This window comes from Morone saxatilis, unplaced genomic scaffold, assembly GCF_004916995.1.
Source record: "Morone saxatilis isolate NCDOM2014 unplaced genomic scaffold, NCSU_SB_2.0 Contig21, whole genome shotgun sequence".
In the NCBI taxonomy this organism is placed as follows: domain Eukaryota; kingdom Metazoa; phylum Chordata; class Actinopteri; family Moronidae; genus Morone; species Morone saxatilis.
Genome location: NW_023339774.1, coordinates 14,716,015 through 14,732,579, shown reverse-complemented (window position 1 = coordinate 14,732,579; position 16,565 = coordinate 14,716,015). Strand labels below are relative to the sequence as shown.

The 16,565-nt window shown below is 39.1% G+C and overlaps 1 protein-coding gene across 5 annotated transcripts in view; it reads right to left on the bottom strand.

The window, feature by feature from the left end:
* Positions 1-2,623: 2,623 nt before the first annotated feature.
* The window catches only part of znf462 (zinc finger protein 462), a 50,756-nt gene continuing 36,814 nt past the window's right edge, over positions 2,624-16,565 (bottom strand). For 4 of the 5 annotated variants that reach the window (XM_035668385.1, XM_035668386.1, XM_035668388.1 and 1 more), the window contains exons 8-13: positions 14,088-14,343; positions 13,784-13,923; positions 12,560-12,783; positions 9,190-9,514; positions 8,388-8,526; positions 6,514-6,724 (exon numbers count right to left, since the gene is read on the bottom strand). In XM_035668385.1, coding sequence (XP_035524278.1) covers positions 6,514-6,724; positions 8,388-8,526; positions 9,190-9,514; positions 12,560-12,783; positions 13,784-13,923; positions 14,088-14,343 — 1,295 coding nt within the window. Of the gene's footprint in view, positions 6,725-8,387; positions 8,527-9,189; positions 9,515-12,559; positions 12,784-13,783; positions 13,924-14,087; positions 14,344-16,565 lie in introns of all 5 variants that reach the window. The other variant, XM_035668389.1, reaches the window with a different exon arrangement.

Genomic DNA, 16,565 nt, shown 5'->3' with positions numbered 1-16,565 from the left:
AACACAAACACACAGGGTTGATTCACGGTGTAATAGTGAACATTGTTGTCACCCCAGAGCAACAACTTCGTTACTCAAGCAAATGCATTGCTGGATAATTTGAATTTTTCTTTCACGAATCCTTGACAGATTGAACATCTTATGTTAACTTTTAATTGAAAACATTACTTGCATTTTACCTTTGGATTCGTAAGTTGAATGTTTTTGGTGCTTCTTCATCACGTTCCATCAGAGACTTGACATTGGTGGAATAAACATGCCGCCCTTACTGGACTTGAGAGTAGCATTTTATGCTGTTATCACACGTTTCAACAATCCCAGGTCCTTCAAGCATGGAGGAATTTTAATATCCAGCACTCAGTATTCTAAGGCTTTATTGACTTCTGTCTCACATGCTGCCATGCTGCACAGCTCTGACTTTGAGAGGACTGTTTAGTACAAAAGATAATATGCTGGAGCTCAATGGGGTCTCTTCCCCAGGCCACTTCTCCCTTATTCTCATATCTCCCACTCATTTTCTATGACTCTGTGTATGAGTCTGTTTATCTTTATCTGTCACTCCTCCTAACTGTCTGTTCCTGTCCTTCTGCCACTCTCACTCTTCTTCTATCCCGACTTTCCCTTCTGTCTCTCCACCCAATCCTCTCCCCCTATCTCTCTTTCATCCAGTTATTACGACAGGAGCAGTGCCCTCGCCTGCCTTGGCCTGAGCATGCTCTCATCAGGCATTCCTTATGTTGCTCCACTCAGCAGCAGCAGCAGTGTCCTCCTTTCCCCTCTCTCCACTGTGGCTGTGCCTCTTGCTCCTGTCTCCAGGGGTCGTCAGTCTGCCATCCGCCCCCTCTGAAGTGGTGAGCCACAGAGATTACAGTCTGATCCCTGGTGACTTGGAGATATTTTTAAGAGATGATGTTAGACATGTGAAATAAAGACATAGCCCCTTCTAAAATAGGCAGGAGAGGAAATGCAGAGGACATGTGTGAAATTTAGACCTTCAGTAGAAAGACACTAGAAATAGACTACTCAACATACGTTTTCTTCAGTGAAACCGAGAGAGATGAGAAAATAAAAAGACCAACAGTGAAAAATAAAGTGGAAACATAACTGATTGAACCTGCTGAACTCAGTGACTTGTAGTTCATGTTGCAAGAGCTGCAGTGTTTCGTGTATGTACATTACACATACACAGAAAGACATAACACACACACACAAGGTCTGACATTTGCATGGTTTGTGGTTTTGGTCAGCAGAGCTCTTCCAGGGTGTAGAGTGGGGTAGAGAGTGAGAGAGCAACAGAGGGGTGGAAGGGTGTAACACAAAGTGAAGGCCACTGAGATGCCTTCTCAGCCCGAAGCTATTTCCTGTGGACAAGCGGCTGGGACTATTATTGGTTGTTCCAAGGAAATCCTATGTGTCACTGAAAATGAGAAATGTGTTGCACAAAAGCTAGAATGGATAACCATGAAGATATTTTACAAAACACATGATTAACTTTGGAGGAGGAGTAATTAAATGTGTGAGCTACTGCATTATTAGTGTCACCAGCAAATACTACACACAGGCTGAAGTGGTTCTGGTGTCCATCTTACTGAACTATTGATATGTACTCATAAGACTTACGACAGAGGGGCCATGATTTTAAATATACAGATATACAGTAATACTGTTGCTAATGTCAGTATGCTAACATGCTCACAATGACAATGTTATCATTCTGATATTCAGCAGAAAGAATGTTTACCATGTTCACCATCTTAGTTTTGTGTGTTGGCATGCTAACATTTGTCAATTAGCATTAAACACAAAGTGGAGCCGATTGCATTATTTGACAAATTTAAATTCTGACCTGGTGCTAGATAAAAACTAAGGGGGTCATGAAAGCTATTATATTTCATTCTGAACTTGAATGTCTACTAAATTTCATGGCAATCCATATTTCACTTAAAATCACAATGGTGGTGCTACAGGAAATGTCAGAAGATCACTAAAGTCATTAGAATTTATTGGGAATCATTCATCTGTTGTGCCAATCCATCCAGTGGATGTTGAGATATATCACAGCATAAGTGGAAAAAAAAACATGCTGTAGCTTGCTGTTATTTTAGTAAGATAAGACGAAATAAGGCTGGCTCCAACGGCAAGTCAGGTCTTCCTTATGTGAGGATCCCTTACATGCAAATGTTGCTGCCACAAACTGTAAATGACTGCCTATCTCTTCTTTTTATTTTTAATTTATGATCAAGATGAAGCAGCTATGCCAACCACTTCTTCAGTGTACTTGCATTTTCCTTACTCTTTTGGCATCACTTTTCTCTCGACAGTGAAGCACCACTTACACCTTATTCTCAGTTTTTTTCAGGAAGCTTGCTTACCAGGGAATTTTAATAGTTTGACATCTGTGCTGATATGAATAATTCACTTATCGGAAAACATGGAAAATATAAAAAAGTTATTTTACAAGGTAAAAGTACAGCATGTTCCCACAATTCTACATTTAAATTATCAGATTTCTCAGTATGTTCCCATAAAATCTTAGTGTTAAGCAAGGAGGAAAATACACATTTTAGGATCCTTATTGAATTTATATGATGTGTCTAAACAAAGAAAGAAGAGATAAACACAATTAACCGTTATCTGATAACTTTATTATCAAGTTAAAAAAAGACAATGAATTACAATATTTACAGAATATCCAGAGATAAATGGAATAAAATTGTAAACAATCATTCTAGGCAACATCACAACCCACCATCAGGTAATCAGATTTATATTGGAAGAAAGGCAAGAAGGAGAGATTCTAGTGTCAAACTATGGAGACAACAGTCTGAAAAGAGAAATGCATCAGAAACAAACTAAACATATATACAAGTATCCAGTGTGTTGTCAGCAGGGGAATAACTTTGGGTAAACTGGGAATATTACAGTCTAGAGACTGCACACAGTGAGGGATTCATAGTCATTTTCTATTAAAATGATCACAGAACAACAAACAGTTTTGGGTTGACAGCTTCATTAGCCAGATTGTCCCAATTTATCATCTGGTTTACACTGGGCTTTCAAGCTGGGCAACAAGCTGCCTTACAAAGCTTATTTCTACAACAACAGTTTTACTTTCAAAAAAGCTACAAGCCTGGTCCTGAAAAACAGAAAATGGGCTTTGAGATTGAGCACCAACTCAAATGTTTTTTCAGGTATTAAAAGGACTGAGGAGCATAGTGGGGCTGCTACATTCCCACCTGTTGTTAACTGGGTAGACTATGGGCAGGCCTACTTGGAGCAAGTGACCTGATGCCCTTACTGGTCATGGATAGAAGATACTAGAGTGTCAGATGTCGGATTGGACAGGAGTGAGCTAGATTTCAGAGGGATCTATTAGGCTGACTGGGAACCCAGATGGTGGCCAATCCCAGAAAAGGACCAAGTAGTTTAGGTAAATGCCCCCAAAGGAACTTTTTTTTTCTTGTCTCTTACTCTGCCATGTTTTTCTCCTTCACAATAAAAGCCCTGACCTTTAATTAGTACAGAACTGCATCATTTTCCTTCACATGTTTAAAATATTGTACAACCACACTGCTCTTCCTATGTGCTCATTCCCATTACAGTACAAAAAAGGAGATATTTTTCATTGTAACCAGACATTGTACAACAGTGTAATAATGTTGGATTGGGGACTCAAAAAGCCCCTAAGGGTTAGCTATCATCTTTAGATTTCTTTTTTTCTTCTTTTTTTAAATGAGAACACCTAAAGGAAAAAGGGTTAAAGTATCCTTTCTGAAACACCACAGTTCAAACACTTAACAAGTAGTTTTGTTTTCTATACATGGCTGCAAACATGTAGTTCACCTGGGTTCCACCCATAGAACTCTACTTCCAAAATTCTATGGTCCAAACCCAGATTACCCATTTCCATCAATGGTTCAATGCTCAGGAAGGACAATCACAGCAGCAAACACAGCAGGCTTGGTAAATATTTTGGTACCAAGAACACAATTCCATTAATTGTGCTCCTATACTAATTTGATATTGTAGTTTTTAGCCATATTATTTCAGACAGTTTAACGTTGCTCATTGGTCTTATTGGTATTGGACATAAATTTGACTTAATTGCTATTTTTCATCTTATAAGGCTTTAGGGCATTCAAGCAGCAACTTCCAACAAATACAATCTCTGCCTTTTGTCAGTATCAACAATAACGTGACAATTTTGTCTAAAAAGAAGCACAAAAATGCAGATTGTGTCAATATTGGATGAGAATTTAAAGGGGTAAAGTTGGGGGATTTGACACCTTTAAAAAGTCAATCTTCAACATACAGGCCCAGTGGCAAATATGCTATGTGGAAACAAATGGTTTTTGGGGCTTTCTGAGCTGGTTGCACTTGTCTTTTCAGTGTATCCGATCACATCAAAACCGGATCATAGACTGTAAAAAAATGTCTGTGGTTTCTGTGGCATCAGCCATAGGTTTTTGAAGGGATGTTTTGAAGCTCTAGGTTTGAGTTTAATCCTTGATGCCAGCCTGTCAGTCATTTGGAGCCTGAAAAAAGAATTTGGGCGATGTGGAGGAACCTGGATGGAGTTGAGGTAATCACCAGGGCTGACTGTGAAAGGCAGAGACATTCTGTCAATCAAGCAAACATGGCTCCAAACGTGTCTGTTTTAGTATGGAATTTCTTTTGTGGTGCTCACAGTATCAAAATAACATACAGTACAACATACAGAAGACGCTGTCAACAGTTTTCAGTTGGACTATTTATTTGATAGAAAATAGTTCAGATGAAAACTGCTCGAATGCTGCTTTTCAATGATGTGAGTATGACAAATGAAATTCCATTTGCAACTACTGGATCAGCAGAAATCTCAAAACCTTGGCAAATAAACCAAAGCTATCTGCATGACTTAATACCAGCTAAAAATATTGACTTAAGGGCACTTCTTTGCTAATGTTTGCATTACCTGGTTAGATGCTGAGCCACATTTCTTTGTACTAGCACTTCCAATGCAATTACAATGAAGTTCAATCTAATTTAACTGTATCTAATCTTAATTAAACAATGACTTTCAAAATTGCCACTAAGGCGCACATTAGAAGAAGAGAAATTAGCTGTTGAGGCCCTTACAAACTTGACTTTGTATTTTGAGAGAGAAGGAGATTTTTCTGGTTACTTCAAAACATTTGGATGTTTTTTTTTAAAGCAATTATAGCCATATAGTGGCCACTAGGGGAACTGCATTTTAAGGCACTTGGGCACTGGCTTCAACACTCAGCCGTGGTGGTCATCACTTGTGCACAGTTTACTCCAGTTAGCCAGACCATGACAGGGGCATCCTGGTTCACACATATGGATATGTCATTAACAGCAAGCCTCCTCCAAACCATTTTTGGATGCACCTACAGTATATGGACAGAGCAAAAATTTTGCACTTCCAATTACAAAATTTTGCACTGAAAAGACAAGTGTAATCTCTGTCTATTGATCATGATGACAGATATCACACCACTGTTGTTAAAACCTGGTTATGTTCCAAGCAAAACTTGCTATGCTAAGCTTAATGGATACCTACTGTATATCATATGGATACAGTCATGACACATTAAACATATCTCTGTTGTTATATTGTTATGCTGAGTGCACAGGTTAACTGTGATATTGTTTAACCTGGACTACAAACAACGTCATGTTTTACAGGGGAGGGGAGATTTCAACTAATCCCATTATTTCCATGATTTCATCACATCAGTGAAATTACCGGACAATAAAACAGCACAGTCAAAATGCAAAGGATGCCACAGGCTGAAGGCTTATACGTAGTATAATATTAAGGGACCTAAAATATAGCAATTTGCTACAAACATTGGGGGAAATTGTAAGTATTTCTACGAATAAACAAAAAAAACGATTTATGATTTCACTAAAATAGATAAGGTGCGACTCTTCCTCAAGGAATACTTCTACACATGTAACACAAGGCTAAGATGAAAAAGGTCTCAGATTTCAACAAGAAACAAGAAAAGGTAGTTCTACAGTGGACCACAGTTGTAAATGCTTTAATATCTTCCGTGTTCCTTTTAGGTAAATTTACAGTAACCCTGTTTTAGATGAGCAGGGGGAGTGTAAAAGGTGCTTCAAATAATAAAATGCTAAATTTAGTTCATTTCTTTTTGGACAACATTGTTTATAAATAGCTTAGTTTTATCTAGGTGGGATCTTTCACTGTAGATTTGACCAGAATGTCAGCAATAAAGAGTTCTGTTCACTATTGGTTACCAATATATTAAGATCTGTCCTAGGGGACTGCCCATTTAAAGAGCTCAGCCGTTTTATGCAGCACAACCTAATACTTAAATATGTAACACCTAAAATCTAGTAATGCGCCAACTCATAAGAAATCACTTTTTTTTCAGTTTCAATCTTTCCGTTTCCTTTGACGTCCTATTTTAAGATCCAACTCAGTGCTGATCCTAGCCAATGTTATCGGTTTCTAGCACAATATCCCAAGAGGCCACAATCAGTTCAACCAAACTGTTGATCCTTTTTGGTGTCAAGCATTTCTTTGTCTTCAACATACTGGCTTTGACTTCTCAGCGTTAGATCAGCTTCCTCTTTTCTGTTGCTGGACAGGTCCAATCCTGTGTCCATCAGGACAGAGGAACCAGTAGAAGATGAAGCTGAGGCCTCTATTGCGGATGTGGTGCTGGTGTCCATTCGACTCTTGTTAACCATCCTGGCAATGAAGGAGGGAGCAAAAATAAATGCTTTTAAAATGTGGAAATATATGGACAAGCTAATGACAGAGGAGATACGATTTTTAATATGCAGATATAGAGTAATAAAACAGGACTTAGAGTCTACAGCCATGCTAGAGGCTGACAGCTGTGCTTTGAGCTAAATGCTAACATGCTCACAATTGGAGTGTATTTAAGTTCCCAGGGCCTATGTTCCCTGGGTCCTAAATTCCCTAACCCCTTAACCCCTGGGAACATAATGACCCCAATGCCAGCACTAATGTTTAGCAGATATGTATATTATATTCAGCATATCAGTTTAGAGTGTTAGCATGCTAACATTTGCTAATTAAGCACTGTGTGTAATGGGAATGGCATTCGTTTTACTGGTTTTTGGTCAGGAACCAAAAGTATTACAATTCATCCTCTGGGGAGCATAAATGTCTGACCCAGTTTCATGACAATCCATTAGTTGATTAGTAGTCATGACCACAAATGTCAACCTTATGGTGGCACTAAATGAAAAGTCAAGTGATCACCATCCATGTCTCACAACATCAGCCTAATTCTGGTGCCACATTTACTCTCTCCCTCTCTGTTCACCTCTGCCATATGTTAAAGCTGCAGTAGGTAACTTACTTACAAAATATTTGCTGAAACTTTTACTGTATCTTGACAGTAGTAGATGAGACAAAGAAAAAAAATCAGGTTCCTCTGGCTCCTCCTAGTGCTCCTAATGGCATTTGCAAGAATCTACCGTACCTACTAGAAAATAAACAATCAGAGCCAAGAAAGATAGTTAATTGTTGAGTCCCGCTGGGAATAAGACAATAAACTATCTTTAAGCCACAAACCCAAACCTTCTTTCTATCTTTCTTGGCTCTGAGTGGTGGTTTTTGTTCAGGCCTGGTAGATTCTTGCAAATGCCTTTGGGAGCTCGAGGAAGAGCCAGAGGAACCTGTTTTTTTTTTTCAGATTACCTATCTCGTGTACTACTGTCAGGATATAGTAAAAGTTTCAGCAAATATAACAAAAAGTTACCTACTGTAGCTTTAACTCTCCTGTCATTCCAAAACCTGCCACTCTATCCTGCTCTGCAGTAACCCCTATGTTCCTGCCATTCAAATCACCTGTCCTCACCTCACCTCGCCTACCTACACACCTGTTTTCACTTCCTCATTAGTGTCGCAGTAAATACATTGGTTGATTCCCATTCACTCTCCATCAGATCATCTAATGTGTTTGATACTTAGCAGTCCAGCTGTTTTTCCTCTGCCGGACAGTTTGGACCCCTGCTTACCTTGGACACCTGCCCCTTTGCCCGGTTCCCAGCTAGATACTTTTGCCTTCTCTTCCTGCCTGGTATTTATTTTCCTTTTCCTCCTGTTTCCTGATTCTGAGTAAAACATTTTACTAGCCATAAAGTCATCCCGCTAGTGTGGCAGATTTTTGCAGTTGTATCCTGATCATGTGTAACCCTGGAGTCTGAATGCATGCCTTTACTAAATAAAGACCCACCTAAAGGTCCTTGTGTTGACACAAAGACCAGAAAGACAGGTAAAGAGGACCATGGTGGCTTGCTGTGTCAGGAAAGTACACAAGCTCACACACAAAATAAAGGTAGAGAAGACGAGAAAGACAAATAAGGAAATAAGTACTAACATGCCATGTCGAAGGACGTGTCGTTCCCACTCAAGGCTGTTGGTGAAGCAGCGGCCACAGAACTCACAGGGGAGACGCTTCTCTACACCGCTCGGCCCAGAGGTGCTGCTGGTGCTGCTGGTGGGAGATGCAAGGACCTCTGGGAAATAGAGTTCAAATGATTGGTCAGTCTCAGAACACATTGATTTCAGAAGTTTTAAGAAATTTTAAAACAATGGAGATGTTTATTTTATTATTTATTTATTAGAAATGAATGTTGGCTCCTCTGTAGACCAGGGATCTACTTTCTTCCCTCTTTGAGCAACCAATACCTGTCAAGTATAGTCAGTAAATTTTAAGCTAGAAGAATGAAATGAGAAAATCTATTGAGAATTACACTGAGACTTTGGCTATTTTGGAAGACAAACACTGCCCATAAAAAGTACCACAACTCATTATATATTGCATTTTACTTATGGGCCCATTTATTTGGCTTAAAAGGAGACACAGGAGGTTTTTTCACACAGATCACAATTTGATATAAAATAACTGAGAACAGAAGACAGAAAATGGCTTTTCAGCAGAAACTCATTTATAGCGTAATCCCAAAAGGTTTTTGGAAAATAAATCTGTTGTGAGATAGACTCAAACTGTATATGGCAGTTAAATAGTATCCTGTAGTGTTCTGGTCTTGACTGGCCAGGTGTGAAGTATATATATAGTATATAAACATCAGTGGTTGTATTTGACAGTCTGAAGCAAAGACAGTGCCAAGTATCAGGCATGTTGTTACAAAGATTAGTATTTCTTCATCTGTATTTACCTTGTAGAGCAGGCCTTTCTTCCTCTATTTCCTTGACTTCTTCATTTTCTTCCTCCTCCTCCTCCTCTTCTTCTTCCTCTTTGATGTTGTCCTCCATCTCTTCATCATCCATCTCTCTCTGTTCCTCCACTATGTTGTCCATCATTTCCATTCCTTCATCGTCGTCGTCCTCCTCCTCCTCCTCATCTGCAGCAGCTACTTTTCCACCTCTAACCATTTCCATCATTTCTCTTTCTTCTTCCTCCTCTGCACTGCTCCCTTGTTCCTTTATCATCTCCAGCTGGTCCAGGTTGACCCGACCCATCAGCTCAAAGTTGCGGATAACCTGATCAGAAACAGGAGGTGTTAATCAGTTTGGTAGTGTTCTCTGAGCAGGCTTCATCTTTGAGAATTCCATTTTCTTTTCTACTGCTTTTTGTTGAAGCCTTCAAAAACATTAAAAAAGGTGAAAGTGTGGGAATAGTTGCACAAAGCATTACATTTGGTCTGTTCAGGGCTTAATTTTTAGTTTTCTTATAAAGTCAGTACATGCATTTTAGGCTGACTGTTCTTGTTATTTACAATTTTTATATTTACCATTAACTATAAAAGCTCAAACTAAATTCTGAAGATTTTACAACTCAAACAGTAAAGCTGATGTTTCTGATCTAGGTTCAACATAAATTCACACCCTGATTATACATGATATTTAAACAACAGTAAAACAGTTTTAGCAGAAGCTAAAGTGTTTTTTCAACACCTTTATGTTTTGAGGCTGATTGAAATTTATATTAGACTGAGTTTAATATGGCTTTTGAAGTAAAGGCCTGTCATCATCAGAGCCGGAGGTGTATTTCTATACTGCCCCATGCAGCATGAGATGATGAGTCAACTAAAATGATCTGAAATAGAAGTGTTTTAACAACGAAGATGGAAGATTTCGATGACAGAACCAGATCATCTCTTTGCTTATCTTATCTATCTTGTCAGAAAATTATATCAGTCTTTCTGAGCAATTCCCTCCTTCCCTTTTCCCTGAACACCCTTCCCAGCAGTGACCACGCCTGCTCCTCAACTCTTCCTACCATGAATTAGCTTTAGCTCTCTGTCTCACCCAGATAGAGTCCTGCTCTCTCATTCCTTTGTTACGATTGAGGCACATTTTTACAGTATCCCGATGGCAAAAAATAAAATGAATCCAGTCTGAGAAATATTTTCGGGTTGCTTTCATTTTCTTCTCGTCATTTTTTGACCTTCAGCGACACGTGAAAGGACCAAAAACTCTCACACACTGCCAATCATGTGCTTTTTTACTTTATTTGATGTTTTGGTCCTCAAACCTCCATAAATAACATTCTAACAGACAAATAGCACATACAAACAGACAACATATACATACAAAGATCACTGGGGGAAAAACTCACAAAGTCAGAGGATGCCAGCTGCACCTCTTGGTATCCATACAAATTAGGGTTAATGAGCTTATTAATTATGAATGAAGTGTGCGTGATTTTTCAGTTCTTTCAAAATAAGAGTTTTTGATCCAATGCACCTGTCTGGTGTGCAGTAACTTTATTGTAATTTTGACCTTGATCACACGTAGCACCACATCTTTGCCAAATTATGGTCTGAATGAAAAAGGTATGTAATATAATGCACACATAAAAACGTGTCCCTTCTTCTCACTGTCCCAGTCCTAGAGATGCTTTGTGCCTCCTCCAATATCAGATTCTTACAAATTTCCAGAAATATCAAGTCTCTCCCAAACATCCAGAGATGCCGTATTCTACCTCCCAGAACATAAATATCTATATCAAACATGGCTCTGGCTTTCAAAACATTTGTTTCAGAAACCTACACACACTGAATGGTGTGCCAGTAAGCTAGCTGCAATCCATCTCATGTCTGACACTGAACTCCATTCATTCATTATCCAGACCAGCTTACTCCTATTGTAGGTAACAGGATGGCTGGCCCCTATCCCAGCATGCACAGGGTAAAGTCAGGGATCTAGTCATGTCAAAAATGAAAAATTATAAATTGGTGTACTTCTAAAATACAATCTGCTTTCTCACATCATCTCATGAATGATCGCCTTTAAGAGAGACTGAGAGACAAAACCTTTTCTCTCCTGGATGTGGTTAGAATACACTGAGGCTCCAGCAATCTGATATGTATGCACCATGTCATCTTATTCCACTGTATCGTTCAGTAGCCATTTCACTGATATTTTTAACTCCTTATCTGTCAGGGAGCGGCATAGAGTTAGACTCAATTTTGGCTTTATAAGCATGTGTAGCAATGTTGTTTTAATAAATGCCCTCCATGTGGTAAGTTTCCCTTTTAAAGACTCTAAATGAAGAAGTTTGAATGCTAAAATAGGACTGGGAAGAGAAAAGACAGTTTAAATACTTTCATTATCCTGACTGTTTTATGGTCCAACCATAAATGAAATATTCTAATAATTTCTCATCTAATAAAGTTTTTTTTAACACATCAAAACATTATACTTCACACAATAAATGGTAGCTGCAAGGGAATCATTAAAAGGGGTTTCCTTCCCTAAATTTAAGGTCGGCTGATATGGATTTTAATGTGAAACTGCTGTAGGAAGTATTCACTGGGAGTAGCTTATTTATGTTTAAATAAACTGATGTTAAAAAAAACTACAGTTTAACTGAACATGCTAGGCAAAGAGCTTCTAGCATTTACTGAGTGAACCTAAAATCACCAAATAAACACAGACTTTTCCTGTGCTGCACTTAACTGTGTATCGATTGTTGTTGTTCCAATCTATGTGCACTCTCATTCCACCATCAGTTATCTTTGCCTGCCAAAGACTAGTTTTACTGCAACTATTTTAGCAGTTTTAATACTTTTTGTAGGTTCCCTTATTATATTGCTATATGAAAAGATGAAAGATGCAAAAGCTGAAACTCTTTCTTTTCCTGATTATATATATCATTTATTTATCATTTATTTTATTATAAAAATTATATCAGTTCTTTTTTTTATTTCTAAATATCTGGGATTCAAATGGTTTCAGGATATTTGGGGATTTTTCTTTACAATCCAGCAGCTGGAGGAGTTGTTGGTATAATATCGTGACACTGTGGGAATATAGACAGATGATTGGCACAGGCCTCAGGATTACCTCCCATAAACCCGCCAACGGCCAGATGGAATTAATTTAACAGTTTGAAGTTACAGAGGGTATAAGCTGTAAACATCTCATGTTACAACCATTAAGCAGGCTGATTATTAGGACCTGTTCTTATGCGTAAATCATGTTCAATAAAACTTAGTGATAAAGAGTCTTATCTGCCAAATGAATTCGATATTCTTCCTACCAAATAAACTTAATTTGCATCATATGTGGACTCCAACTGACCTTGTGCTCGAGGCGTAGATGCTCCTCTAGCTGGCTCCGTCGGCTACTGTCATAATAACAGAGCTGGCACTGGTAGGGTTTGATCTCAGCATGCTTCTGCAGGTGCAGCTGCAAGGCCTGGTCGCTGGAGCATGTGAAGGTGCATTTGTGGCATCGGAATACCAGGCCCTGAAGGTGGCGCGACAGCTTGGAGCGGCTGACCTCCAGTGGACCCACGCGCTCCTCTGAAGGAGGAAGAGAAGAGGGCGAAGTGGATTATTAGGTTGGAGAGCGGGAAGGGAAATGGTAGAGCAGCGAAGAGGGAAAAAAGAAGCTAACGACAAAATGGGAAGAGGAGATGTGGGGTGTGAAAGACAGCCACACACACGCAGTAGTAAAGGAAAAAAGTAATCAGTGGCTGTTACCTTTTTATGGTTTTGTTATTTTCTCACTTTCAAGACGAACACTTACTCTAGATAACTGAAGAAAGTCTCATATAAACCCTCATGAAAAACACCCCAAAAAGTGTCTGACTCATCACATCAGTTCCTGTGCTTGCTTTAAGTGTTACCTTCTGATTATCAGGATCACTCTCATATACTGTATGCAAAATTATTAAAACGAATAGCTCCGCTTGTATACACGGTTTATCTTACTTGTGTTTACTTTGTTATGTTTACATTTCTTACAGTGGAATACAGTGTTGTCAGAAAGAAATGATCAGTTTGTCAACCATTGCCAACCAAGCCCCAGCGTTCTTTCTTAAATCATTTAGTCATACCAAAGTACAACTGCCAAAACTAGTGAAGTTTTCATTTGACTTTGATGACATTTAAAGGAATAGTCGGACATTATATCTAATAGTGCATGTTATGTCTCGTTTATTTCATCCGTACATAAGTAATCGCAAGCAGCCGAGTTGGGAAAACCATTCATGTCAACCTCCGACTTCTAATTCAGAGTCAGATATAGTATCTGTATCTTCTGACAATGAGGTTATTTTATTTTTTTCTCCTTTGTGCTTGGAACGGGAGGTTGAAGCGAGAGAGTTCCAATCTGCAACTACACAGCTAGATGCCACTAAATCTTAAACACTGGTCCTTTAATAAAAAAGAACTACAAGAAATGACCCTAACAAACCAGTACCAACATGGCTGCAAAGCCAGCATCTCTGGTTATCACATCTAAATAAAATAAACACTAATACAATTGCTGAACTATTCCTTCAAAAAGCATGATGAGTACCTCTGTGCAGGACAATGTGGTCAATCATATTGCTCTTGTGTTTGGTGTGATAGAGGCAGAGAGGACAGCGCAGGTCTTTAGGGAGGTCCTCAGGTGCATTGTTGTTGTGACCAGCCTCCACATGCATGGTGAAGGTATTCCTGAGACAGATTCAGAGGCAGAAAGAAGGATCATTAAACTAATGAGGGGATTTATCCAGCGCTTGTCTATCAAGTATCTGCACATTTAAATACTCCTTGCTTATGTATAAAACATCTTAATCATTTTCCCATTTCCCCTCTGCCAAGCTGCAGAATGTCCTTACTTGTAGCAGGTGAAAAAGGAACAGTCTTTGCACTTGAAGAGCTTTTTGCCACCGTGGCGGTCCCTGTAGTGCCGACGCAGGCTCTGCATGTATCCAGAGCTGAACTCGCAGAACTCACAAGTGAGGACGCCGTCTGGTCGATTGTCAGCCACTGTTGAGCCACCAGGTGTTGAGCCGGAAGACATTTGACTGCGGGAGGCCAGCTGGTAATGACTAAGCTGCTGACGAACATCCGCTGGCTCCAGGTATGATGGATCTAAGAGAGGGGCACAGGAATTGAGAGAAACTATTGTAACACACAGTAAAGATACCACTTGTATCTTTACTGTGGAACAGCTTATAAAACATAACACATTGTTAAACACAACCTTTTTGGTTTGTGTCCACTTACAAAATCCCTTCTAAACTTCTCAGGTGGTTTCATTTAAACAACAGTTTGAGGCCCTTAGAGGAAAAGCCCTCCAATATTTCACAAGAGGAATGGATTAGAGAAAAGTCTGAAGAATTAAGGCATATTTATGTAATGTTGTTTTTTCCTCTTTTTGTTACCCATTAATCATCCCACGGACCCTCAGATTTATCTTGTCACCCTTTGGAGGGGGCCCAAATCCTAGGTTGAGAAGCACTGTATTAAACTACTTCACTGTACATAAAGTGGTAAAACCTGCTCCACTTCCACCAGCCACAGTGGTGAAATACTGCATGAACATAGATTCATCAGTATTCACAATGTAATAATGTCATATATATCAGTCCCAGGGGTTATTTTTCCAGCAAAAGGAGTACTTTTGATACTTAAAAGACCTTTACCTGCTTAACTTCATTTTTTGTTTTATTGGTACTTACTAAAATAAAGGATCTGTGTACTGTACTATTATGGAGAAAAGTGTTTTAGCATAGCACATAATATGTGTGCTATTATTACTCCGTATATTCCTCTTTCATGATTATTTTCTAACACAGACAGGAAGTAACCACTCTAAAAAGAAAATAAAGTCACAGCTGAAATTAAAATAATGTCTTTTTCTGGTCATTTTAAGAGGATCTGGGCACTAGTTTTTAACTCACAAGAGTCACTTATTCAAATGCACACACAGAAGTATCAAGATGACTGTCATCATACGTCCCCTACCTCTTTCCCTCCTCATTCCCTTTCTCAAGAGTCTATAATATCAGTGAGCAAGCTCATCTTCTCGTCCTACTTTAAGCCTCCAACACATCAATAAATAAACCACAGTGACACTAATAGAATATCTATCCATGTGAAAAATGCCTCATTCAGCACTCACAGTATGAGGAAGCATGGGAGAAGAAAAAAAAACAAACTTTTCTTTTAAACTTTTTCTTTATAAAATGCTTGAGATCCAATTTCTCACTTTTGCAGAGGAAGCAGAGGGATTCACACGAATCAAACAATGCCACAGTTGATTCATGCTTTTAATATCCTCTCTGCATTGTGGAGATGTATGGAGATGAGATCGCAGATGGAGACTGAATTCTGTCAGAAGGCGTTCATGTGTCTTCTTGAATGGATTAACGGTCAAAACTATTCTATTCTATTACATTGCATAAATGAGAGGTGGAATACTTCTGTGAGGAGCTGGAGAACACAGGCGAAGAAGAGAACGCCTTAGAAATATTTATAGGATGACTTAAAGGAACAAAAAAATTCAAAGAACTTGAGCCTTATATTCATAGTTCTTGGCAGGATCAGGTGTATCTGTTAAAATATATAAAAAATGCAGCTTTATCCAAACCATTTTTTTTTTTAAGAAATCCAAGTAAACACTAGAGCCAATCAAATGTAATCTTTTTAAAACAAAACCGCCATTCCACCGCAAATATCAGAATTTTAGATATTCAACTGAAGGTAGCTAGCTTGGCACGGTAGAGAGAGACATTCAATATGCCAGCTCTGCTCTTTCTCAATGCTTCACTTGTCTTGGTAGGGCACAGCTGACAGTGGTGGTTGGTGCATTGAGGAATGCTGCCCTGCTTCAGCTCCGGGGAAGATTCCACAGCTCCAGCAGCAAGGTGACAGCTGCTGCCAAGAACAGTCTGCAAGCTAAAGCCGCGGCTGCAAAGCCACTAAAACACCTACATCACGGCATCACATCAAGGAGTTAGCAGCTACACCAACCTCCAGTGAAGGTGTCTGTTTCCAGTAAATATCCAGTACAGAAAGGTGCCATAATCAAACATCAGCATTCTAAATTCTCATATCATTTATTTAATCTGGGGCGCACAACCCTTTCCTAAAGACTATGACACAGACTGGTTGACGCTATGTTCTGATTTTCCGTATTCATAGCAAATCTAATGTGTTACATTAAAGGACCAGTGTGTAGGATTTAGTGGATTCTGGCTGTAAAGTTGCAGATTCCAACCATTTGAATACAGCTCAGCCTTCCAAGCATGTAGGAGAAACTACGGTGGCCATGAAACTTGCAAAAAATGCAAAAGGGCTATCCTTTTCTG